The sequence below is a fragment of the Eriocheir sinensis genome, chromosome 44 (assembly GCF_024679095.1).
Source record: "Eriocheir sinensis breed Jianghai 21 chromosome 44, ASM2467909v1, whole genome shotgun sequence".
Taxonomy (NCBI): domain Eukaryota; kingdom Metazoa; phylum Arthropoda; class Malacostraca; order Decapoda; family Varunidae; genus Eriocheir; species Eriocheir sinensis.
In genome coordinates this window covers 13,040,882-13,068,203 of record NC_066552.1, presented here as the reverse complement: position 1 = coordinate 13,068,203, position 27,322 = coordinate 13,040,882, and the positions used below count along the sequence as shown (strand labels likewise).

The 27,322-nt window shown below is 44.3% G+C and overlaps 2 protein-coding genes across 29 annotated transcripts; one reads left to right on the top strand and one right to left on the bottom strand.

Annotated features, from left to right (window-relative positions):
- The first annotated feature begins 362 nt into the window (after window positions 1-362).
- On the top strand, window positions 363-12,040 carry LOC126980638 (proteoglycan 4-like). Its single transcript, XM_050830740.1, has 6 exons — window positions 363-427; window positions 1,717-1,974; window positions 5,208-5,770; window positions 6,070-8,416; window positions 8,518-9,448; window positions 9,866-12,040. The coding sequence occupies exons 2-6, from the start codon at window positions 1,950-1,952 to the stop codon at window positions 10,008-10,010; spliced, it is 4,011 nt and encodes a 1,336-aa protein (XP_050686697.1). The 5' UTR covers window positions 363-427; window positions 1,717-1,949; the 3' UTR covers window positions 10,011-12,040.
- LOC126980533 (cysteine dioxygenase-like) lies at window positions 11,488-27,322 on the bottom strand. 28 transcript variants are annotated; one of them, XM_050830537.1, is made up of 7 exons: window positions 26,944-27,322; window positions 20,637-20,757; window positions 19,984-20,131; window positions 19,104-19,264; window positions 13,383-16,264; window positions 12,247-13,097; window positions 11,488-12,100 (listed from the first exon to the last, which is right to left on the bottom strand). In XM_050830537.1, exons 1-5 carry the CDS (start codon window positions 27,111-27,113, stop codon window positions 16,235-16,237), a joined length of 630 nt encoding a protein of 209 aa, XP_050686494.1. In that variant the 5' UTR covers window positions 27,114-27,322; the 3' UTR covers window positions 11,488-12,100; window positions 12,247-13,097; window positions 13,383-16,234. The 28 variants fall into 28 exon arrangements, with proteins under 28 accessions (XP_050686494.1, XP_050686485.1, XP_050686498.1 ...); XM_050830528.1 differs by having other exon boundaries at window positions 11,488-12,246; window positions 12,390-13,097; XM_050830541.1 differs by having other exon boundaries at window positions 12,390-13,097.

Genomic DNA, 27,322 nt, shown 5'->3' with positions numbered 1-27,322 from the left:
CCACCACCACCACAGGACAGGTCAACCAGTTACACAGAAGACCTCGATAATGGCTCTTTTTTTCTTCTTTTTTTTTTTTTAGACAACCTTCCCAAATTCACCACCACCACCACCACCACCACTACCACCACTACCACTACTACTACTACGACCTACATCCTCCTTCTCCTCCTCCTCCTCCTCCTCCTCTTCTCTACGATTTCTCATTGGGTTGGGAGAGAGAGAGAAAGAGAGAGAGAGAAAGAGAGAAAAACTGAGAGAGAAAGACACACCCTCCTACCCCACCCCCCTATCACCACCACCATCACTACCACCACCCAACATCACCACCACCACCACCACCACCTCGCCAATCTTCCTCCGGCTTTCCTCCCGAGCACCCGAAGTCTTTCCTCCATTCCCTCCCTCCTTTCCTCCAGCGCAAGAGGTGATTCGTGATTCTCCTCCTTACCTAACATTACCTAACTTTACCTCGCCTTACCTAACTTCATCAATACTAACACAACATAACCTAACATAACCTTACCTAACCTTATTTGACCATGCCTAACTTTACCTTACCTTACCTAACTTCATCTAAACTAACATAACATCGCATAACATAACCTTACCTTACCTAACCTTAACTGACCTTACCTAACTTTACCTTACCTTACCTAACAATATCTTACTTTACCTAACCTAACCTTACCTTACCTAACCTAACCATATCTTACTTTACCTAACCTAACCTTACCTTACCTAACCTAAGCTTACCTTGCCTTACCTCACCTTACCTAACCTTACCTTAATTGACCTTACTTAACTTTACCTTACCTTACCTAACCATATCTTACCTTATCTTACCTAACCTTACCTTGCCTTACCTTACCTTACCTTACCTAGCCTTACCTTACCTGACCTAACCTAACCTAGCCCTACTTAGCTTTACTTTGCCTTACCCAACCTTACCTTATTAACCTAACTTTGCCTTAATCCCTCCTTCCCTTCCTACAGCACCTAATCTTACCTTCAATTACCTTACCTTAACTATCCTAACTTCTCATTTTGCTTGTCTACCTTACCTAACCTATTCTAACTTTACCTTTCCTTACCCAGCTCTACCTAACATTACCTAGCCTGACCTTACCTCACTTAATTTTGCAGCTGCTTACCTTACCTAACCTAACTTTACCTAAGCACTCTCAACTCAGCTAAACTAACTTACCTAATAACCTTACCTGCCCTACCCTAATCTAACCTTACCTAAATTAACTAAGACTAATCTAATCTAAGCCCACCTTACCTGGTCTATCCTAACCTTACTTTACCTAAACCAATATAAACTAGCCTTACCTAATCTGACAAGCTTACCTTAATCTCTATGAACTAAAATTAATCTTACCTAAGCCCACCTGACCTTACGTACCTTACCTTACCTTACCTAATCTAACCTATCCTAATCTAACTGTACATAACCTAACCTTACCTTACCTAACCTATCCTAAACTAACCTTATCTATCCTAACCTTACCTAACCTATCCTAACCCTACCTTACTTATCCTAATCTAACCTAACCTATCCTTACCTAACCTTACCTAACCTATCCTGACCTAACCTAACCTTACCTTAGCTTTACCTTACCTAACGTTACCATACCTTACATAACCTAATCGTACCTTACCTGACCTTACCTTACCTTACCTAACCTTACTCTCTCTCTCTCCCTCCCTCAGGACACTTTCAAAGCAGGTGAAGTGAAGCAGAAGTGAACGAAAGTGAATTTTCTGGACATATTCAAGACTTTTTTTTTGTGCGTGTGAGAGAGAAAAGTTTGCCAAGATGTGGAAGGTATTTGGGTAAGGGCTGTGTCTCCCCCTCCCTTCCCTTCCCTTCCCTTGCCCTTCCCTTCCCCAGCGGTGCCTCAGAAAACGGTTCCAGTGTGACAACAATTAGACAAGTATAAAACATGGATGGAACGAGATTTCTACTGGGTGAGTACACGTACATGTTTTGTTGATTTTCTCTCTCTCTCTCTCTCTCTCTCTCTCTCTCGTGGAATAGGTGGAAGGAAGAGTAGGTGGAATTTGTATACGTGGTTGTATGCGTGGTAGGGAAGGGAAAGGAAGGGAAGGGAAGGGATAGAATAGGATGGGAAGGGAAGAGAATGGAAGGGAAGGGAAGGGAAGGGAAGGGAAGGAAAGGAAAGGGAAGGGAAGGAAAGGGAAGGGAAGGAAAGCGAAGGGAAGGGAAGGGATCGGAAGGGATGGAGAGGAAGGGGTAGAAAAGGGATGGGAAGGGAAAGGAAAGGATAGTAAAGAAAGAAAGAAAGAGAGGGAGAAAGGAAGGAAGGGAGAAAGGAAGGACAAGGAGGAAAGGTGGAAGAAAAAACAAATAAATGGAGATAAAAGAGGGACAGAAAAAGGAACTGAAGAAGAAGGAAGAAAAGAAAGAAGGAAGGAAGGAAGGAAGGAAGAGAATGTTAAGTGGAATCAGACTTTCTTACTCTTTTTATTTTATTTTTTCAGAGAGAGAGAGATGCATAATATATCTCCCCATTGTCCGTGTGTGTGTGTGTGTGTGTGTGTGTTTGTTTGACCTGAATTATAAGCTTCGTTGGGCCATTCTTTCTCCTATTCTCTCTCTCTCTCTCTCTCTCTCTCTCTCTCTCTCTCTCTCTCTCTCTCTCTCTCTCTCTCTGCGGTTTCGAGCACCCGCGTTCCACTAGCATTCCTCCTCCTCCTCCTTGGGTAGATGTAGAAGAGGAGGAGGAGGAGGAGGAGGAGGAGGAGGAGGAGGATAGGATGACAAGGAGAAGGAGGAAATAATTTAAGGAGAAAGCAGTAGTCTCTCTCTCTCTCTCTCTCTCTCTCTCTCTCTCTCTCTCTCTCTGATGAGTATGATAAACAGGGTGGAGGAATGGAGAGAGGGAGGGAGAAAAGGGAGGGAGGGAAGGGAGGGAAGAATGGAGGGAAGGGAGAGAAGGGAGGGAGGAAAGGGAGGGAGGAGAGGGAGGGAAGGGAGGGAGGGAGATATTGGGTGACCTAAAGAGATGATAGGAAAGAGCTACTGCCTCTCTCTCTCTCTCTCTCTCTCTCTCTCTCTCTCTCTCTCTCTCTCTCTCTCTCTCTCTCTCTCTCTCTCTCTCTCTCACCTTTCACCCGTCCCACCTGTGAACTTTGACCTCACCTGAGAGAGAGAGAGAGAGAGAGAGTTGGGTATTTTCTCAGCTAAAACTCGTGTCACTGTTTCATTTCTGTCCCTTTCTTTCTCTCTTACTTTCTTTCTTTCTTTCTTTTGGTCCCTTTTTCTGTCCCTATATTCCCTTCCTTCATCTGTTATTCCTTCCCTTCCCTTCCTTTCCCTTTCTTTTCCTTTCTTTTCCTTCCCTTCCCCTCCCTTCCCTTCTCTTCTCTTCCCTTCCCTTCCCTTCCCTTCCTTTCCTTTCCTTTCCTTTCCTTTCCTTTCCTTTCCTCTCCTTTCCTTCCCTTACCTTCCCTTTCCCTTCCCTTCCCTTCCTTTCCCTTCCCTTCTCTTTCCTATTCTTAACTTCCTTTCTCTTCCCTTTCCTTCCTTTCCCTTCTCTTCCCTTTCCTATCCTTAACTTCCTTTCCCTTCCCTTCCCTTCCCTTCCTTTTCCTATCCTTAACTTCCTTTCCTTTCCCTTCCCTTCCCTTCCCTTCCCTATCCTTAACTTCCTTTCCCTTCCCTTCCCTTCCATTCCATTCTATTCCATTCCCTTCCATTCCCTTCCCTTCCCTTCCTTTCCTTCCCTTCCCTTTTTTTCTTTCTTTCTTTATATATTTATTTATTTTCTCTCGGCTATTTCATGCTTGTCTAAGTGAATTATCTCTAAAATGCGTGAAATCTTACAATGGAGAAAGAGAAATAAATAATAATAATAATAATAATAATAATAATAATAATAATAATAATTCTACAACAACAACAACAACAACAACAACAACAACACAAGCTCACCTGTAAATCCCTTCCTCATTTTCCTCTTTTTCTTTTATTTTTAATTAAATGAAAATTCTTTTGTCTTCTTACCTGAAAAAGAAAAGAAAAGAAAGAATATAAGAAAATGGCGAATCTGAAAGGTCTCTCTCTCTCTCTCTCTCTCTCTCTCTCTCTCTCTCTCTCTCTCTCTCTCTCTCTCTCTCTCTCTCTCTCTCGTCACGCGTCTGAGTCGAGTGTTTCATTTCCATATTCAATGAAGCTTCGAAGAGAAAGTATTGATTCACTTCTTAATAATTAATGACTACTACTACTACTACTACTACTACTACTACTACTACTACTACTACTACTACTACTACTACTACTACTACTACTACTTCTCAATAGTTAAAGAAAGCCAGATACATAATCTCTCTCTCTCTCTCTCTCTCTCTCTCTCTCTCTCTCTCTCTCTCTCTCTCTCTCTCTCTCTCTCTCTCTCTCTCTCTCTCTCTCTCTCTCTTATCGGTAAACATTAAGTCAACATGAACAACACTCTTGCTATATTAACATTGACAGGCGAACATGGAGGAGGAGGAGGAGGAGGAGGAGGAGGAGGAGGAGGAGGAGGAGAAGGAAGAAGAGGCAGTCTGTATATATATCTTAATTCACTGCAGGTTCTCATTATTCTGTTGGTAGTGATTTATAGGGGTCGGTGTTGATGGGAGATGATAATGATATACACCTAATAATAATAATAATAATAATAATAATAATAATAATAATAATAATAATAATATGTGATAAACAAGAAAGACTGAATTGATAAAAGACTCAAAATATTAACAAGCAAGAAAGTAAGAAAAGATGAAAATAAAGATGGAAATAAAGGCGAAATGAAGAAAAAAATAATAAAAAAGTGAATATTGGTAGAAGACAAAAAACAACACAAACTAACCCTTCTCTCTCTCTCTCTCTCTCTCTCTCTCTCTCTCTCTCTCTCTCTCTCTCTCTCTCTCTCTCTCTGTATGTGTGTGTGGTCTGAATATCTATGTAAATCTATGTAAATCTTACCCTTCTGAAGTGTGGGGTCTGAATATCTATGTAAATCTATGTAAATCTTCCCCTTCTGAAGTGTGGGGTCTGAATATCTATGTAAATCTATGTAAATCTTCCCCTTCTGAAGTATGGGGTCTGAATATCTATGTAAATCTATGTAAATCTCCCCCTCCCTCCTGTGGTCTGAATATCTGTGTAAATCTATGTAAATCTCTCCCTTCTGCAGGAGTGTTAGCGGTGGGCGGGTGTCTCCTGCAGGCCCACGCTTCCCTATTCGACGACATAGACATGACTCTGGGAACGCCGAAGGTCACGACGGAGGCGCCAAAACCCCCTGGAGAATCCCTGTTCGGGGGTGCTAAGATGTCCCTGAGCACTAAGGAGCTTCCGGGGGGCCTAGGCGGCGTAGAGGGCGTGGGGGGTGCTTCATCCATCCCTGCGTCCGGCGTGTATAGTCTCCCAAAGCCTCAGAAGAAGGTCGCCTCTGCTACGGTCTCCACTTCCTTCACCGGCTCTGGTTCTCGATCTCTCTTTGATGAGATTCCGAACGCTGGGGCCAGTCTCCCCAACGCCCCGACTCCCGCCAGCCGCTACTTCACCTCCCCAGCAGCCCCCAGACAGGCCCCAGCACCCTCCTCCAGCAGCAGCCTGTTTGAAGTCGAGGGTCTGGTTCTCCCGCTCTCCCTCCCTGATGCCATCCCGAAGTCCCACAGCTCGGCGTCGGGGTCCATGTCAGTCCCACGACCTCAGGGACCCCCGCGCCCTGCCCCTAAGAAGATGAATTCTCAGGTGGGTACTAGTGTGAGGTTTTACTAAAACGCCTTGGTCCTAAAAACTGATTTCGCAGGTAGGTCCAAGGTTATACTAACGCGCCCTGCTCCTAAGAAACTACATTTACAGGTGGGTACTTGTGTGAGGCCCTATTCGTCCTGCTCCTAGGAAAGTATAACAGTTGGGTACAGGTGTAAGGTTCTTCTAACTCGCCCTGCTTCTAAATCAGAGGAGGAGGAAGAGGAGGAGGCGGAAAGAAAGGAGGCAAGGAATGCTATAATACTAAGCCACATCATTCCTTATTCTCATCACTTCAGGAGTCGATGGAGATGAAGGAGGAGGACGAAGATAAGGATGACGAGGAGGCAGCGGCCCTCTCAGCCCTACGCCTGCTGGAACGCTACGCCCCACAGCTTGCCGCGGTTCTAAACGCCACGGCAAAGAAGGACAACGCAGCCACATACCCCCACGCCGTGCAGGGAGACTTCCAGCTGGCCCTTGAGACGCTAACAGCCGCACCCTCCCCAGAAGACCACCAGGAGCTTGACAACGACTACAACTACGAGACCTCAGACGGCCTGGATCTCTTCTCTCTACTGGACGATCCCAATGACCACGATAAGTCGCTGAAAAACACAGGACTTCGCGGTGGGTACAACATTGCTGGTACCAAACGCCGAAGACTTGAGGATCTCCGCCTAGCTCTTGAGATCATCCAGAGCCTTGACCGGGACAGGGAAGAAGACGAGGAGTTTGAGCTTCGCCTCGCTAAGAGCATCTTCGACCAGCACATCAAGTCGCTATCGGAGTTGACACGGCGTCAGCGGGACACTCTCAACTCCCTGGTTACGATGGTCAGGGGTTCATCGAGCGCTATTAGGAACCCCAACTCCTTCCTCCTACCCCCAGTGAAGGACGCCAGTCCCCCAGCATCAAGGAGGTTCTCGTATTTGCCGCCCCAGCGTGATCCAGACCCCCTATCACCTAGCTATGGTCTGCCACAAAGGGATCCGAGCCCCCCAGGAAGGTATGATCCCAGGCCGAGGAACCCAGACCCCCCAGGCTCTCTATATAGGCCACCCCAGCGAGACCCCACTCCCCCAGCTCCCCCAGCCCCACCGTCCAGAGGTTATGGCGCTCCGCAGCGTGATCCAGAGCCCCCAGCCTCTAGATATGGCCCTCCCCAGCGAGACCCCGCTCCCCCAGCCCCACCGTCCAGAGGTTATGGCGCTCCGCAGCGTGATCCAGAGCCCCCAGCCTCTAGATATGGCCCTCCCCAGCGAGACCCCGCTCCCCCAGCACCCCCGTCCAGAAGTTATGGTCCCCCACAACGTGACCCAGCACCCCCATCAAGATCCTACGGCGCTCCCCAGCAAGACCCTATCCCTCAGTACGACGACTACGATGACAGTGTAGAGTTACAGGACCCCAGCATCCCCCAGTCCTTGAGCCTAACCATCACCCCGGCGGATATCTACACAGTCCTCAGAGGTCATCACTCCCGGCCACCGGATCCTGTCACCCCAGCCACCCCAGCTCGGTCCTACGGCGCCCCGAAGAAGGCAAAGCCAACCGCTAAGCCTATTTACTACATCGCCGTCCCCTCAAACTTAAGACCCCAGGATGACGCACCACAGGCTGACCCCGCGCCCCCAGCACCACCGCCCCCAGCACCTCCCGCACCAGCACCCCCAACCACCAGGAGGCCTGCTACAGGATATTTACCGCCTAGAGACGATGTGCAGCCCCTTAGTCCTTCTTACAGAGCCCCAGCTGACACCTTGCCCCTGGAGAACCTAGACAGCCTGGAGGATGACTCGTGGCGGCCTATCCTGTCCCCGGCAGCCCCAGGGGGATATGACTATGCCCAGCGGCCTAGTGACGAGCCCAGGGATGAGGTGAGGGATACGACGGAGAGTCACGTGTATAACTATCACTACCATTACCACTTCGGGCAGAACGGCGACTCTTCTAGCGCCTCCGAGGAAGAGAGGCAGAGTGACGATGCCGGGACGAAGGAGCAATTCGATGAGTTCTCCAGCGACGCCGTGGGTATGGGCTACGGGAGGCAGGCCAAGGGGGTTCTATCGCCGCCGCCCTCCTCCTCCCCTTCCCGATTCAACGACCCCAACGTGTCTTCCTACTCCTCCCTCACAGCCTCGGATGACCCCCTAGAGCTGCCGTCCTTCGATCCCCTGCCACCTGCTCCCCCGCCTGCCCCTCCCGCACCCTCGCCAATGAGGGGGTACGGGGCGCCTCCCTCTGCTGACCCCCCAGCTCCACCGCCCAGGAGGGGTTATGGCGCCCCTCCTGCTGCAGACCCCCCCGCGCCACCTCCTCCCCCCCCCATGAGGTATGGTCCCCCCCCCGCCGACCCCCCTCCACGACCCCGGATGATGTACGGGCCGGCCCCCGCCAACCCCCCTCGCCCTCCCCCCATGCGGTACGGGCCACCCCCCGCTAACCCTCCCCCTCCCCCTCCCCGCATGCAGTACGGCCCGCCCCCCGCCGCCCCTCCTGCCTTCTACCAGGCCCCCACGAGGTTCCCCCGCTCCCCCACCCCCGTTACCTTTGCCCCGGCCAACCCCGCGCCCCCTGCCCCACCCCCTTTCACCTACGGGGCACCCCCAGCTGACCCACGACCCCCCGCCCTGCCCCTTCTAGGTACAGGAGCCCCGCCGGCAGACCCCACCGCCCCTCTACCTACAGGGCACCCCAGCTGACCCCGACCCCCCGCCCCCCTGCCACGTACGGACCCCCACCAGCAGACCCCACCGCCCCTTCCACCTACAGGGCGCCCCGGCTGACCCCCGCCCCTTGCCCTGCCCCTGACACGTACGGCGCCCCGCCGGCAGACCCCACCCCGCCCCCGGCTGACCCCCGCCCCCCCGCCCCACCGCCCACCACCACGCGGCGCCCGGCGTTCATCGTGCCGCCACGCCCGCCGCCACTGCCCAAGACGCACTTCTCCGTGTTCAACAAGAAGGGCAAGGCGCCGAAATTTTTCCAGCGCGCCCCGGTGGTGGCCGTGGGCCCCGTGAGGCTGGGACCAGGCGTGGCAGCCAGCCCCGCGGGGCTGCCGCTGCTGGACGTCCAGCGGGACGCCGTCACGCGCAGCCCCCTGCTGCGGGAGCAGGAGCAGCTGCAGCTCCAGCTCGTGCGCAACGAGCAGCGGCTGCGGGACGAACAGCGCACGCTGCAGGACATCAACGAGCTGCGCTACCAGATCCTGGCGCAGGAGCAGCAGCGGGACGACCTGCGGGAGAGCCTCTACAAGGGCCTCAAGAAGGAGAAGGAGAGCGAGCTGAAGAAGATGTTCTACAAGGGCGCCATGCTGCTGGGCGCCATGACGCTCTCGCCCTTCAGCGGCCGGAGGAGGCGCGAGGCGCCGCCGTGTGCCCCCGACGCCCTGCCACTCAACCTGAGCCTCCCGCACGCCCACAATCTCACCGCGACGCACACCCCCAACTGCAGCCACGCCCGCGACGCCGACCCCCTGCTGGGCGACGTGGTGGGCGTGCTGCGGGCCAAGCAGGACGGCCTGCTACAGGACGTGACGCTCACGGACCTGACGCCCATCCTGCCGCCGCCCGCCGCCCTGCGCCACCCCGGCTGCCTCCGCCGCTCCTTCTGCCGCCTCATGCAGGAGCTGGAGGGCACGCCGCTCTACAAGGACTTCCTCGACAAGTACCTCCAGTGAGTACCGCGACGGCAGGCACGCCGAGCCAATGCTGTCACAACGAGGCTGTCGTAAGGTCCATGTTATCCAAAGCTCTTCACTGACAGCCGTGACGCGTCTTATTAAGCCCTCGGTGTGTGTTGTCTTGCACGAGGGATTAACACAAAAATCTGACACACCACCATGCACCTTACACAACAACAACAGCAGTTTCTTACCTCCCTTTCGTGATAAAAAAAAAAAAATCATAATTTGACCAAACCCAAACAAACTCAAGTAAACCAAACCCAACTCAACCCAGACCCTTTCAAGCCAAACCAGCCGCGTGCTCAAAACTCTCCCTCAGAATGTCTTAAACTTAAAGGGTTCTAATGCACCAGTCAGCCCAAGCGAGCTCCTGGTCTTACCCCACCTAACCTCAGTCCCTCCCGCAGGTTATTCCCGGTGGAGGGGCGCGGCGGCGGGGGCGTGGCAGCTCAGGCGCTCCTCCTCGCCAACCAGAGACTCGAACACAGCAGAGAGCGCTCCGAACCAACCTGCACAGCCTTCCCCTGCCCCTACCCTGACCAGGACCTGTAGAACGGCTAGGAAGGACCTCTAACCATGACCTGTAGCTTGTAGAGATTGTACCCTACTTTGATAATATGATGTAGTTTGGATACGACCTGCAAAACCTACTCATCCTGTCCCTATCCTGATATGACCTGTAGAACGGCTAGGAAAGACCTTATACCATGACCTGTAGCTTGTAGAGACTGTACCCTACCTACTTTGATAATATGATGTAGTTTGGATACGACCTGTAAGAACCTGCTCCTACCCTGATCTGACCTGTAGAACGGCTAGGAAGGGCCTTAAACCATGACCTGTAGCTTGTAGAGACTGTACCTTACCTTGAAAATATGATGAAGTCTTGATAGGACCTGTAAAACCTACTCTTCCTGTCCCTATCCTGATATGACCTGTAGAAAGGCTAGGAAGGACCTTAAACCATGACCTGTAGCTTGTAGAGACTCAACCGTGTCCTGTAACCAACTATAAATACAATGGAAGTAGGATGTAGTTTCTAGAGGACCTGTACAGCCTTCTTTTGCACCTACCCTGACCAGGACCTGTAGAACGACTAGGAAGAACCTCAAACCATGACCTGTTGCTTGTAGACTCGACTTTGTCCTGTAACCTACTGTTAGGACACTAAAGGTAGGATATTGTTTCTGAAGGACCTGTACTGCCTCCCTCTGCCTCTAATCATCCCAGGACCTATTGGCCTTTGATAATTATATGTCCAAGGATCCTTCTACGTAACTCTAAGCTACTGACATAATAAGGGAAGTTTGTTTTACCTTAGTAGAGGAGAGAAAGGCATCCTGATCACCGCCTGTCACCTGTCACACATAATTCGCGGGAGTCACTTCAATGTTTACTTCTTTTTTATCGGGATCACAATTAAGTCTTCAATGTTTATTTCCTTCTTAACGGGATCATAATTCAGTAACATGACTGCATAACCATTATTTTCATTGCTAAGAGGCTAACCATTGATTTATAAAGAAAAGAAGACACTAAAAATGGCTATCAGGGTTGTCAATAAGGAAGTAATGTAATGAAATTAGTAATATATAGGTTTCCCATGTTTTTTTTTTCTCTCATGTTATATCTTTTTATTTTGAATTGCCCTAAATTATTCAATGGCAAAGAAAGGGACAGAATAAACCTCTGTTAGTTGTAAAGAGTTACAATTATGATATTACTAAAGAAGTTGGTCTTACATTGAAAGCTAGCTATTACCACGTTCATCCTTGCAAAATCTGAACATATTAGTATTAAAATATATCTAATTCTTGGCATATATTAAAGATCTATAATTGTTCTTTTAGTTCTGATGAAGGCTTAAATAGCATACGTTGAAAGCTGTTATGGTCATGAAAGGAAAATACTGACCTATCATACCCTTGGAATAGATTATGACTTATGGCCAAGACATATAATTGTCTTTTTAGTGCTGACAAAGACTTGGATATCATACGTAAAGGAACAACAGGAGAACACAACTCACTTCAAATTCTCGTCTTTATTATATTTATGATTTTGAGCGTCGAGTTAACATGATTGCACGGGCAGCACCTTTGATCTATACTAATTACTGTTTGTGTTACCTTAATTGCCTGTCCGTCTATACCTGGACAATGCAAGACTCAGGTTAATTGGCTCTCGCAGGGCATCACAAAAAGGCACAGGAATCACATAATGAATGATGACAGTAATAATAATAATAATAATAATAATAATAATAATAATAATAATGATAATAGTTTGCAGTTTACATACATTGCGATCTCCAAAGGAAAAAATACCAGAAAAGAAAAGAAAAAATATATGGGTCTAGACACACCATATAAGGATAAATAATGAAAAATAAAAATAACACTGACAGTAATTGTAATAATGATAATAATGCTTGCAGATCACGTACTTTGTGATCTCCGAAATGAAAAATAAAGTTCTCGGCACACCATACGAGGATAAATTATGAAAAAGAAATAAAAACAACAAGAATGAAAACTCAAATTAATGACCTTATCTGGAGAATGACCTAAATAAAAACAGCACTAGCAGATGCATACAAGATACATACAATTTATAACCTTAACAACTTGACCTCAAATGACCTCAAACAGTAAACTTCAATTTCTCTTCTTCTTCCGTTTACGATCGTTCCTTTAACTGGAGAATCGTCTAAATAATAACAATACTAACTGAGGCATAAAACAAGATACACACAATTTTTAACCTTAACAACTTGACCTCGAATGACCTCAAACAGTAAATTTTTATTTCTTCTTCTCTTCCATTTCCGATCATTCCTTTATCTGAAGAATCGTCTAAATAAAAACAATACTAACTGAGGCATACAAGATACATACAATTCATGAACTTAACAACTTGACCTCGAATGACCTCAAACAGTAAACTTTAATTTCCTCTTGTCTTCTGTTTCCGATTGAGTGTTCCTTCATCTGGAGAATTGTCTAAATAAACACAACACTAGTAGAGGCATAAAACAAGATAGAACCACAGTTTTTAGCCTTAACAATTTGACTCCGAATAACCACAAACAGCATAACTTCAATTTCTTCTCTTATTCTGTTTCTGATCGTTCCTTTATCTGGAGAATCGTCGAACTAAAAACAATTCTAACTGAGGCATAAAACAAGACAGACACACAATTTTCAACCTTAACAACTTGACTCCGAATAACCACAAACAGCATAACTTCAATTTCTTCTCTTATTCCGTTTCTGATCGTTCCTTTATCTGGAGAATTGTCAAACTAAAAACAATACTAACTGAGGCATAAAACAAGATAGACACACAATTTTCAACCTTGGCTCCAAATTACCACAAACAGTAAACTTTAATTTCTTCTTCTCTTCTTCTGTTTCCGATCATTCCTTTATCCGGAGAATTGTCTAACCAAAAACAACATTAACAGAGGCATACAAGAAACACACACAATTTATAACCTTGGCTCTGAATAACCACAAGAGTAAATTTAAACTTCAATTTCTTCTTCTCTTCTGTTTCCGATCATTCCTTTATCTGGAGAATTGTCTAACCAAAAACAACATTAACAGAGGCATACAAGAAACACACACAATTTATAACCTTGGCTCTGAATAACCACAAGCAGTAAATTTAATTTCTTCTTCTCTTCTTCTGTTTCCGATCATTCCTTTATCCGGAGAATTGTCTAACCAAAAACAACATTAACAGAGGCATACAAGAAACACACACAATTTATAACCTTGGCTCTGAATAACCACAAGCAGTAAATTTAAACTTCAATTTCTCCTTGTCTTCTTCTGTTTCCGATCATTCCTTTATCCAGAGAATTGTCTAACCAAAAACAACATTAACAGAGGCATACAAGAAACACACACAATTTAAAACCTTGGCTCTGAATAACCACAAGCAGTAAATTTAAACTTCAATTTCTTCTTCTCTTCTTCTGTTTCCAATCATTCCTTTATCTGGAGAATTGTCTAACCAAAAACAACATTAACAGAGGCATACAAGAAACACACACAATTTACAACCTTGGCTCTGAATAACCACGAGTAAATTTAAACTTCAATTTCTTCTTCTCTTCTTCTGTTTCCGATCATTCCTTTATCTGGAGAATTGTCTAACCAAAAACAACATTAACAGAGGCATACAAGAAACACACACAATTTACAACCTTGGCTCTGAATAACCACAAGAGTAAATTTAAACTTCAATTTCTTCTTCTCTTCTGTTTCCGATCATTCCTTTATCTGGAGAATTGTCTAACCAAAAACAACATTAACAGAGGCATACAAGAAACACACACAATTTATAACCTTGGCTCTGAATAACCACAAGAGTAAATTTAAACTTCAATTTCTTCTTCTCTTCTGTTTCCGATCTGGAGAATTGTCTAACCAAAAACAACATTAACAGAGGCATACAAGAAACACACACAATTTAAAACCTTGGCTCTGAATAACCACAAGCAGTAAATTTAAACTTCAATTTCTCCTTGTCTTCCATTTCCGATCATTTCTTTGCGACGCCCTGCACGCAAGACACTATGTACAGCAGACACGCACAGCACCACAGCAGCGTTAGCACAACAGCCATAGACATAGAGCCATATAGCTTTACCCAACAGCGAACAGCCATAGCATAGCGCCATATAAAGACATTACCCATATAGCTTGATGCAGTAGCCGAAAGCTTTATCTGACAGCCGAGAACCATAGACACAAAGCTATATTAAGACATTAGCCATATATATAGTGTTATCTGACAGCCATAGACATAGTACAGCCTTATAGCTCTCTTCAACAGCCAAACAGGTTCATGAAACAGCCAAAAGCCATAGAAAACAGCCATATATTAGCTTTTTCTGACAGCCGACAGCCATAGACATACAGCCATATAAGACAACAGCCATATTAGTTTTATCAGACAGTTGACATCCATAGAAGACAATCATACAGCTTCATCTGACAGTCAACACCCAATTAATTTTAGCCGACAGCCATCAGTTAGACAGCTTGATACCAGTCCGTCTATAATCTTGAATAAACAGCAATTCACGAGGGGTAAAATAACAGACTGCAAGGGTTCCGAAAATATAGGCCTATGTAAAAAATTAAAATATCTGAAGTCCTCCTAAAAACAATAACAACAGGGAGGGTGATGAAGGGAAGGAAGGAAGGAAGGAAGGGGGAAGGAAGGAAGGAAGGTGATGAGAGGAAGGAGGGTAGGAAGGAAGGAGGAGGAGGAGGAAGAAAGGAACGAATGTAGGAAGTAAGGAAGGAAAGGAAGGAAGGAAGGAAGAAGTATCAAAAATTGTAGTGTGTGTGTGTGTGTGTGTGTGTGTGTGTGTGTGTGTGTGTGTGTGTCTAACTATTTTGAGCTACTGGTAAAATCACATATTAGTATCACACGCATTGGTTATCATATTACGTCTAAGTTAATATGGTTTCAGGAGCAGTATTATGCCTTTTCTCTATATTATTTTCTGTTATTCCTATGCTTTCCTTGTTTTTTCATTTAACTTCCTATCTCTACATTTTTCATCATGGTTATTACAGTATGTCTAAGTTAAAATGGCTTCTGATGTAGTATTATGCCTTTTTCAGATTACTTTTATAAAACTACGAAATTCTCTTAAATTGCAAGTGACGGGAAAATTAAATTGTTTGTTATGGCCGCTGTTGTTGTCGTAAGTGTTGTTTTTGGGTAGTTATTTTCAGTATTATCATTTTACTAAGTCATGTCTTTCTCTTATTCTTTCTCTGTTATCATTTTTGTGCATATTTTAGCATATCGACCATAACTTTTTTTATTAGCATTTTTTAGGCGATCGACCGTAACCTTATTTTCCGCGAATCTTTTTACCCCTAGAGAAAATACGCCGCTAAAATCACAACCAATTACGAAAGCCAGCGAGGGATCCGACACCCCAGTCATTTTTTTTTTTTTTTTTTGTACTCCGATCCCTTGCGCACCTCACTATATACTGCCGCACCACATACTGTTTTTAGCCCTCATTATATTTCTACACCCCAGTACAGTAATACCTCGGTTTACGCGTGCCTTACTTTACGAGTGTTTCGATTTACGTGCAAAAGGAAGTCACGGAAAATGTTTTGGTTTGCGAGCGGTGACTTAACCCTATGTGATCTGAGGGGGAACAAATCTGGCCTCCCCTCAGGAACTTCAATCAAAACTATACACTTTTTTTCTTATTAACTCTAGAAGAAAAAGTCATACAGAAAAATACGGAAAATTTGAAAACGTCGGATCGGAGAGGGTTAAGCGTACGAGCGTAGGTCTCCTTTGTTCCTCACATGATGGGAGCGCACAGAGCGGAAAATAATGGGAATGGGGTCTCAGTCCACGGTCCGCACTCATAGGGGTGGCAACCGTGTGCTCATGTCCACTTACGTTTGTGCTCAAATGTGTGATCTTTGTGTTTTCAGCATTACAGTGTGCGTTTGTTTTTGTTAACGAGTTTTTTTTGGTTTGCGAGCGAAATTCCAGGACGAATTAAGCGCATAAACCGAGGTATGACTGTATTCCCACCCTTCCCTTCCCTTCCGCCCTCCCTCCCTTTCCCCTTCAATCTCAAACCACCACAGAAGTCTTGCACCGAGGAAATATAACTGCCGAGAGGAGGAGTGGAGTGTCGTGTGTGTGAGAGAGAGAGAGAGGCGGAGACTGACTCACTCACTCGCTCACTCACTCACGGCCGCTGCACTTGTCTCTCTTCAGGCGTTCTTGATGCAGTGCGAATGTTTCTGAGGAAGGAGGAAAAACAGGTCCCGTTAGCAAGGTTTTTGTTATTGATTATAGTATATTTTATTGACATCTTTGAGTAGTATTATAATTTGCTTTTATTTGGTTTACTAAGTCGTGGGTTTATTGTATCTTGTATCTTATTTCTGCTGTCGTATACTAACCTACTCTAAGCTACCCTGCCTTAAGTTAACCTAATATATATAGTTTTTTCAATAAGGTGATTTGGGTTAAGTAAAGTATATGTTTTTTCCAGCATATTATTTAAAAATCTCATATATTGGTACTCTAATATATATAGATTTTTCAATAAGGTGATTTGGATTAAGGAAAGTATATATTTTTTTCCAGTATATTATTTAACAATCTCATATATTGCTACTCTAATATATATATATAGATTTTTCAATAAGGTGATTTGGATTAAGTAAAGTATATATTTTTTCCAGTATATTATTTAACAATCTCATATATTGCTACTCTAATATATATAGTTTTTTCAATAAGGTGATTTGGATTAAGGAAAGTATATATTTTTTCCAGTATATTATTTAACAATCTCATATATTGCTACTCTAATATATATAGATTTTTCAATAAGGTGATTTGTATTAAGTAAAGTATATATTTTTTCCAGTATATTATTTAACTATCTCATATATTACAACTCTAATATCTATAGTTTTTTCCTTCAGTAAGATGGTTTAGATTAAGTACAGTATATATTTTTTTGCAATCTCATCTATTTATCTTATTTAACTATCATATATTATTACATCATATTTATTTAAGATGAAGTATATTTTTCCAGTCTATTATTTCTTTCTCATATATTACGACTCAAATATCTATAGTTTTTCAGAGATGTAATTCAAATGGAGTAAACTATCTATATTTTTTTGCAATCTCATCTATTTATCTTATTTAAGTATCATATATTATTACATCATATTTATTTAAGATGAAGTCCAGTCAATAGTTCTTTTCATCAATATAGTTTTTCAGAGATGTAATTCAAATGGAGTAAACTATCTATATTTTTTGCAACCTCATTTACGAATCCCATTTCAATATATTGCTACACTTATATTTATTTGAGATGAAGTCCAGTCTACAGTTCTTTTCATCAATATATTTTTTCAGAGAGGTAATTCAAATGGAGTAAAGTATCGATATTTTTTGCAACCTCATTTACGAATCCTACTTCACTATACTGCTACACTTATATTTACTTGAGATGAAGTTCAGTATATCTATTTTCGCTATCACACAAAGATATATTTTTCTACTTAGCTATAACTGACGGGACTTTGCCTGTCTAATATTTTGCTGCGACAGGTAATGATCGTATAGCTTGGGAGGGCAAGGTTACATTACTGTTACGTTGCACTTCTTAATGCTCTGTTCCTGAAGTGTATTAGTAAGTGAATGGACTGTGCTGGCAAGGCTTAATAAATATACTCTGCATCAGCACCTTGTCTCCTTTTTAAATCCTTTGAATTGGGAAAATCTGCGTAAAATACTATTATAAAAAAAAGGAATTCATGTCATATAAGCTATTGTTTCATTCCATCTCATTTTCATTTTCATTTCATATTCCTATTTTTTCATTCCACTCCCTTTTTCCAGTTGCCATATTCCTATTTTTTCATTCCATTCCCTTTTTCCAGTTGTCAGATTCCTATTTTTTTATTCTTTGGCATGAGCATCAGGGGTGACTTAAATTTTTCCTCCTTTTCATTCACCTTATATAAAAAGCTTCTCTCTCAGTCACCCACTTGGTGTTAAATCATAAACGCTATAATAGTCACAGCCTCCAAAAAAGTCGTTTCTCTCTCGGTCATTTAAATATCACCCACTTGGTCATATATCATAAACGCTATAATAATCACAGCCTCCAAAAAAGGTCAACGTTTCTCTCTCGGTCATTTAAATGTTTCCCAATTGGTCGTAAATCATAAACGCTATAATCACGGCCTGCAAAAGAGTCAACGTTTCTCTCTCGGTCATTTAAATATCACCCACTTGGTCGTAAATCATAAACGCTATAATAATCACAGCCTCCAAAAAAGTCGTTTCTCTCTCGGTCATTTAAATATCACCCACTTGGTCGTAAATCATAAACGCTATAATAATCACAGCCTGCAAAAAAGGTCAACATAACACAGATTTTTTTTTTTTTACGATCGCATGTGACTTTTATTTATACGATCACCTGCAAAAAATAAACTTAAACTAACACCGATTTTATTTTTTACGATCGCATGTGACTTTTATTTATACGCTCACCTACAAAAAATAAACTTACACTAACACTGATTTGGATTTTATTACAATTGCATGATATTTTTCTACGATCACCTGGGAGTAGTTTTGAAGTCTTTAGGTAGTGTTATTAAGAGCCATTATCTGAGGAAGGGAAAGATGATGATGCATAAACAGTGGGATACTTTAAACATTTTGATCCCTTAAGAAGAAAGAAAATATCGCCCATGAAAGAGAGTATGTATAGGAATGTTTTGACTCCTGAAGATAAAAAGAGAAGGGAAGAAAGAATGAGGGAAAGAAAAGTCCCATTAGAGAAAGAAAGAAAGTCCCATTAGAGAAAGAAAAAGTCCCATTGAAGAGAAAGAAAGAAGGAAGAAAGAAAGAAAGAAACATTGAGTATAAGAAAGACAAGAACAAGGAGAATATAAGAAAAAAAAGAACAAGGGAAAAGAAAAAAGTTCTAAATCTTCCTCAAAACAAAAAAAATACAGGAAAAGAATATATATAAAGAAAGATGAAAAACGTAAAAAAAAATAAAAAAAACTCCATTAGTCCTCCTCCCGAAATACTAACCTTTGACCCAAACTTGCTGTAGAACTTGACCTCTCCCTTTGTCCGTTTCCCCGTGTTCTCGTCAAACTTGGAGCACATGATGTAGGGTGGAGAGTAGAGATGGAGGGACACGGAGCCCTCACTGTGGGACCGATTCTCCACGCGGTGCAGCCCGAGGGAGTCTGGAGGGGTGGAAGAGGAGGTGGTGGATGAGAGAAGGTTGTGAGGTGGATGACAGTAGGTGGGTGAAGGAGGAGGAGGAGGAGGAGGAGCGGTTAAGAAGTGGATGGGAGTGATTGATCGGAGGAAGAGGAAGAGAAGGAGGAGAGGAAAGGGTTAAGAATGGAGTGGATTGAAGAGGAGAAGGAGGAGGAGGAAGAAGAGGAGGAAAGGTTAGGAAATGGATGAGAGAATAAGTGATTGGGTGAAGGAGGAGGAGGAGGAGGAGAAGGAGGAGGCAGAGAAGAAGAAAGCTTGAAAATGGGCTGGGTAAAGTAGGAAGAGGGGGAAGAGAAGAAGAAGAGGAGGAAGAGGAAGAAGAGAAGAAAGGTTAAAGAATGGGGAAGGAGGAGGAGGAGGAGGAAGGAAGAAGAAGTTAAAATATGGATGAGAGAGTAACTGACTGGCTGAAGAAGGAGGAGGAGGAGGAGGAGGAGGAAGAGGAGGAGGAGGAGGAGGAGAAAGATTAAAACACAGATGCGCATAACTGTTAAGAGGTCAAAGGGAGGTCAGATCAAACTCAAGATAACAAGTAGACGCCTTTCAGCTTCATCTCGTCACACACTTCTTTTTCCTTTCATCTTTCCTTCCCTTATAGTTCTTACCCTCAATTAGTCTAGTTTCCCCTTCACACGCGTACCGAAACACTGAACGAAGCACCGAAACGCCCCCTGAAACTCACCGTTGATGTAGTAGACGCCGTTCAGCTTCATCTCGTTCACTCCCGTCTGTTTCATATGCTTCCCCTGTTCCTCCTCGGTCATCTCGCTCCTCTCGCCCTGCTCCTCCGGCCAGTCGAAGCGCACCTCAGTAAGGCTTCCCTGCATCAGCTGTGGAAAGATAGGCGAGGTTAGGTTGTGTTAGTCTATACTACCTACAATACTCTCTCTCTCTCTCTCTCTCTCTCTCTCTCTCTCTCTCTTAACAAATGTCGCCTCTGAGGTAAACTGACTTAAAACTAATGGCTTTACGAATGCTGTTGAATCCATGTTGTTTGTGATTGATGAAATGTCTCGAAGAAGAAGTTATGGAGGAAGAGGAAGGAAGGTGCATGGAGATGAGAAAGAAGAGGAGGAGGAAGAAGAGGGAGATGAGGAGGAGAGAACAGTGAACAAAATAGAAGAAGAAGAAGAAGAATGTAAAGAAAGACACTCAAGACAGCATCCAATTTTTCTTCACCAACGTTTTTGCGCGAGAGTGGAACAAACTCCCGCCCTCAGTGGTCCAGTGCAACACGACTTCAAATACGACTGTCTGGCTTACCACAACACCTGACTGACTTACCAACACACTTATCAGCTTACCAGTACCATGCCTGTCTTCGTAATTGCGTACCTTCATGAAGCAGTGGGCATCAGCGTGGTCATGGATGGGGGAGGACTGTGAGGGCCCCCAGCACAGCATAAGGAGGTTAAATTTGCCGTTCCCTTCATCAATGAGGTTCCTCGTGTAAGGCCTGAGGGAGAGAAGGGAGGACAGGTTAACCCGGTAGCAGCGACGGGCCAAATTTGCGGCTTTACCGTGTACCAGCGACGGGCCAAATTTCTGCCATGATATAAACCTCCCAAAATAGATGATGCATAAACTGATCACACATGCGTTGATATATATTATGAAATGGTTTGCGTGAGTGATGATTCTTTCTCATTATTTTACTTAGAGGGGCCTTTAACCTAACCTAACCTAACCTAACCTAAGTAACATGACCCCCGCAGCATAGAGAAAATTAGTGGAAGTTGAAAAAGGGAAAGGAAAAGATGTTTGAGTGATTATACGATAGGAAATGAAGGCAGAGGAAGTTAAGAGGAAGGGATTAGAGAGAACGTATGGGAAATCAATGATAAGTCTCGGAGAAGTGAGGCAGAGGAAATGAGAGATAATGAGGTTAATTAAGAATGGAAAGGAAGAGAAAAGATGATTGAGTGAATACAACAAGGAAAGAGAGGAAGTTAAATTCTCTCTCTCTCTCTCTCTCTCTCTCTGCAAATATCCTAAAATAAGTGTTTCATCATCATTTCTCTCTCTCTCTCTCTCTCTCTCTCTCTCTCTCTCTCTCTCTCTCTCTCTCATTTACATAACTTCTCTTTTGCGAATATTTGTTCTCCTCCAATTCCTTTTTTTTTTTTTACCCTCCTCCTCTTCCTCCTCTTTCTCATCTCTATTCACCTTTCCTCCTCCTCCTCTTCCTCCTCCTCTTCCTCTTCTTCTTCCTCCTAGCAACAGACACATTCAAGCATACAAATACTGTCATGTGTGTGTGTGTGTGTGTGTGTGTGTGTGTGTGTGTGTGTGTTGGGGTCATTCAGTGTGGAGTATTTTTATCGAAGCACGCATGATGTAAGAAGAGGAGGAGGAGGAGAAGGAGGAGGAGGAGGAGGGGGGGGGGGTGAAGAATGAAGATGATATGCTGAAGAAGATATAATGCAGCGGTAAAAGAAGAAGAAGAAAAAGAAGAAGAGGAAGAAGAGGAAGAGGAGGAGATGATTAAGGTATACAAACATCATCTATATTGCTACGCGTGCCTGTGTGTGTGTGTGTGTGTGTGTGTGTGTGTGCCAAAGTATTCCACGTGTCACCCTCTCTCTCTCTCTCTCTCTCTCTCTCTCTCTCTCTCTCTGTAATTATATTTGATTGTGTTCGAGAGAGAGAGAGAGAGAGAGAGAGAGAGAGAGAGAGAGAGAGAGAGAGAGAGAGAGAGAGAGAGAGAGATTTACATAACAAGGTCAAGCCAATCAAATATTACATTTTCAATCTTCCTCCTCCTCCTCCTCCTCCTCTTCCTCTTCTTCAACTTTCTCCTTGTTTCTCTTGCTCTTCTTTTCTCATTCTCTTTCATTCTTCTCCATTTTTCCTTCCCTCTCTTCCTCTTCTTTCTCCTCCTCCTCCCTTTTCCTCTCTTCCTCCTCCTCCTCCTCCTCCTTCTGTTCTTTCTCTTTCTCCTCCTCCTCTCTTCCTTCTCCCCCTCCTTCTCCTATACCTCCTCCACTTCTTCCTCCTCTTTTCCTTATCAGCCTCCTCCTCCTCCTCCTCCTCTTCTGGCTGAATTTATTCCTCCTCTTCTCCTTATCAGCCTCAGTAAAAGAGCATAACAAGATAAGGACACGTTTTAGCTGACAACAACGTCTATTTGTGGAGGTCAAGCAGCTGATGATGATGAGGAGGAGGAGGAGGAGGAGGAGGAAGAGGAGGACGTTGTTGTTGGTGGTGGTGATGGTTTTACTACTACTACTACTACTACTACTACTATCTCTCTCTCTCTCTCTCTCTCTCTCTCTAATACTGGTTGTGTCCGGGTTTTCACATGTGACGCAACGGAGAGAGAGAGAGAGAGAGAGAAGAGTGCTTTCACGATTCAAGAACTGGGTCAGACACAGAGAGAGAGAGAGAGAGAGAGAGAGAGAGAGAGAGAGAGAGAGAGAGAGAAGCCGTATACTGCCCGAAATTCCACTCCACTAAACCTTAACACGATCTCTAAGTGTCACGAAGCACACGAGCTTAATATTAAACCAGACCAGGAAAGGGTTTTGACGTCGCCGGGGATCGAACCCGCGACCAGCGAGATGGGAAAGTCACTCTTATACCAGTCGGCCAAAGAGGTATACCCCCCTCCCCCCCCCCCCCCCCCCATCGGGCAGTTCTCGGCACTACACGGCTATCGAAGTCGGAGAGAAAAAGGGAGAGGGAGGGAGTTGAAGGAAGGAGGGAGGAGGAAAAGGAGAGAAAAAGAGAGAGAGAGAGAGAGAGAGAGAGAGAGAGAGAGAGAGAGAGAGAGAGAGAGAGAGTTGAAGGAAGGAGGGAGGAGGAAAAGGAGAAAAAGGAGTTTGGGAAGTGAGGGAAGGGAGAGAAGAGAATGAGAGGGAGGAGAGGAAGGGAGGAGAGGAAGAATAAATTATGGGACAGAAGAGAGGGAGAGAAGGGGGGGATGGGAGAGATAGAGAAGAGATAAGAATGAGAGGAGGAGGAGGAGGAGGAGGAGGAAAGGTAGGAGGGAGGAAGGGAGGGAAGAAATATGGGACAGGAGATAAGGAGGGAAGGAAGGAGGGAGAGAAGAAAGGAAGGAAGGAGGGAAAGGAGATAAAAGTGAAGGGAAGGGAAGGAACGGGAAAGGAAAGGGAAGGGAAGAGAAATGAAGGGAAGACGAATTAAGGGAGAGAAGATTAGGGTGAAGGGAAGGGAAGGAAAGGGGAAGGAAGGAAAGGGAAGGAAAAGGAAGGGGAAGGGATGGAAATGGAAAGGAAGGAAAGGAAAGGAAGGGAAGGGAAGGGAAGGAAAGGGAAGGAAAGGAAGGGAAGGAACGAAAGGGAAGGGAAAGGAATGGAAGGGAAGGAAAAGGACGGAAAGGAAGGGAAGGAACGAAAGGGAAGGGAAAGGAATGGAAGGGAAGGAAAAGGAAGGAAAGGAAGGGAAGGAAAAGGGAAGAAAAGGAAAGGAAAAAAAAGGAAATTAAATGAAAGGAAAGGAGAGGAAAGGAAAGGATCGGGGAGGGAAGGAAAGGAAGGGAAGGGAAGGAAATGTAAAAAAAAATAGACACATAATTATCTATAACCACAAGTGTTTATTTGACGCCAATTGACCCCCCAAAAAATAGATATGAAAAAAATATTAACTGAAAAGAAAAATGACGAGATGATAAATTCTCTCTCTCTCTCTCTCTCTCTCGTATCACTTACAAAGAGAAACTGATGAAATGAGGAGGAGGAGGAGGAGGAGGAGGAAGATAATAACTGGATATAACTGGGCACTCTTCCCTCCTCCTCCTCCTCCTCCTGATAAGTGTCACGTAGGGAGAAGAGAGAAGGGAAGGGAAAGGAAGAGAAGGGAAGGAAAGATAAGGAAAGGGAAGGGAAGGGAAGAGAATTAAGGGAAGGGAAGGGAAGCTAAGGAAAAGGAAGGGAAGGGATCATGAAAGAGGAGAAGGAAGAGGAAGAGGAGGAGGAGGAGAATGTAAAGTTTAAGTCCGAAAAGTTAATGAAGTGTGTGTGCGTGTGTGTGTGACCTTGGAGGGAAGAGAGGCCCCCCCACAGGACTACGCATTGGGACCTTCAAGATTAAAGTAACGTCACTCTCTCTCTCTCTCTCTCTGGTGCTGGTATACTATGGACCTTTCTTCCTCCTCCTCCTCCTCCATTGTCACTATCATTCATTATCTTCGTTCTGTAATTTAGTCTTCTCCTCTTCCTCCTCCTATTAATCCTTCTTCTTCTTCTTCTTCTATTAATACTTTAACTCTTTCCTGTTTGTTTTTTTATACTTTTACACTTTCCTTTTAAGTTATTTTGTTTATTTATTTGTTTTCATCCTCCTCCTCTTCTTTCTCCTCCTCCTCCTCCTTCTGTAGTAGTAGTAGTAGTAGTAGTAGTAGTAGTAGTAGTAGTAGTAGTAGTAGTAGTAGTAGTAGTAGTAGTAGTAGTAGTAGTAGTAGTAGTAGTAGTAGTAGTAGTAGTAGTAGTACGGTGGTGGTAGTAGTAGTAGTAGTAGTAGTAGTAGTAGTAGTAGTAGTAGTAGTAGTACGGTAGTAGTATAGTATAGTGAATCCACGAGGAACTGGCGGATTGGGGTGTTTCTGCGGGGGTCTCTCCTCCCGTACCACGCTGCCACATCTCTTGTCTCCAATTGTGGGATTAGAGTCAAGGTGTTAAGTGGACCACCATTAGCCTCCCTTCATTTCCTCCTCCTCCTCCTCCTCCTCCTCCTCCTCCTCCTCCTCCTCTCTCTCTCTTCTTCGGGGACGAGAATACAGGCTGTCTTGGTGACCTGTTCGTCATGCACTCATGATCCAGTTTGGCGCAGACTCTTTCAACAGTTCTTTCACTAACATTAGTGGCTCTTGCTGTTCTTGCAGTTACTCTTGTGAGTGGTATGATAAATCCTCTGTTGTTTTTTCCGTCTAAAAAGTACTTGTTTACATTGCAAATGAGTTCTTTCTCGCGGCTGTGCAGCCAACGACGTGGAGAGGCAGGGGGAGGGAGGGAGGGGAGAGGCAGAGGCGGGAGCGGGCCACCCATGGGCCCACCTGCTGACCCTTCCATGACCTTGAGAGAAGTGACCTGGGCTCTGGATGTGTAGAATGACAACGTTGGAATACAACCTGTCAAGTGTCGTGGTATTTATACAAAATATTTGTTATTATCTTAAAAACGAAACACTCTCAGCGCTATATGACCTTATTGGATTATCCAATTATTTAATTAAATTAATTTAAAGGTAGTAAATAGCTGAGAGGAAGCGAGAAGTGTTGAGGGTGTGTGGCAAGGTGCGGTGCGGGGCTGACCCGCACCTCTCACACCCCAATCCGCCAGTTCCTCCTGGACTGACTATAGTAGTAGTAGTACGGCGGTGGTAGTAGTAGTACGGTGGTAGTAGTAGTAGTACGGTAGTAGTAGTAGTAGTAGGAAATAACGAATGTAAGAAATTAATAATATATAGAAAAGAATATAAAGGAAAGAGAAAGAAAGAATTAATGAAGATAAAGAAATTAATACACAGCGTAGATTAATAAAAGAAGAAGAAGAAGAAGAAGAAGAAGAAAAGAAAGGATGAAGAAAAAACAAGAAGAAGAAGAAGATAAACAGGCGAGAAGATAATAAGTAAAAGTAAACAGATGCCTAACAACAGTACTATAAACCCCTTCATATTAATCTCCCTATCTACACAAACCTATTATCAGCAAGGACGAGAGAGAGAGAGAGAGAGAGAGAGAGAGAGAGAGAGAGAGAGAGAGAGAGAGAGAGAGAGAGAGAGCATTGCCGGGGAATAAATTGGCTGAGGTCAACACACACACACACACACACACACACACACACACACACACACACACACACACACACACACACACAGATTCACAAGACAAAAAGAAATTAAACCCCAAAAATTAATAAGCCCCCCTTAATAAAATGAAACTTTAGCCCCCTCCCTCCCTCCCCATCCATCAGCCCCTCTTTAAAAAATAGTAAATCACAAATATAACCCAGAAAAAAATAGCTTGTCCCCTAAATAAACCTGCATGAGTTATTAAAGCCCCCCCTTGTAAAATAAAATAAATATCCACACCCCCCTTAAGGAACCTCCCCTTAATTAAACTCCTCCCCATTAAAACAACATTAAAACACAACTATAACCCAAATAAAACACGTATACAACCAGAAACACACTCACATGAGGCGGTCAAACTTGGCATTAGACATAACCTGCCCCCTAAATAACCCCCCCTCAGGCTTTCAAGGAACCCCCCCTTAATTAAACTCCCCCCCCATTAAAACAACATCAAAACACAACTATAACCCAAATAAAACACGTATACAACCACAGAAACACTCACAGGAGACGGTCAAACTTGGCATAAACATAACCTGCCCCCTAAATAACCCCCTCTCAGGCTTTCAAGGAACCCCCCCTTAATTAAACTCCTCCCCCATTAAAACAACATCAAAACACAACTATAACCCAAATAAAACACGTATACAACCAGAAACACACTCACAGGAGGCGGTCAAACTTGGCATTAGACATAACCTGCAAATATTAAAGCCCCCCTAAGGCCTTCAAGGAACCCCCCCTTAATTAAACTCCTCCCCCATTAAAACAACATCAAAACACAACTATAACCCAAATAAAACACGTATACAACCAGAAACACACTCACAGGAGGCGGTCAAACTTGGCGTATTTCTTCCAGTCTTGGGGGTTGGACTTGTAACTTTCCATAAGGGCCTGAACGTAATCCACATCCACTTCGTTATACTCGAACACCTTGTACAGCTCCTCGATCAGCTCCTCCAGGCTTGAAACTTGAGGCACGCAGCACACTTCCATGGTTAATTGGTCCAAATAAACCGGTAGATTAAGGTAAAATTGGGTGAAATGGGAGCGGAGGGTCGATCAATGCGGGTTGCCTCCTGTCGTGGGGGTATGCAGTACGGAATGGTCTCCGCTATGTGCTATCCTCCTATGCCTTCTTCTGCTCACTGCTGCTGTTACTCTGCTATTCTCCCCCTCCTGAGCCTCCTCCTTCCTCTCTCAGC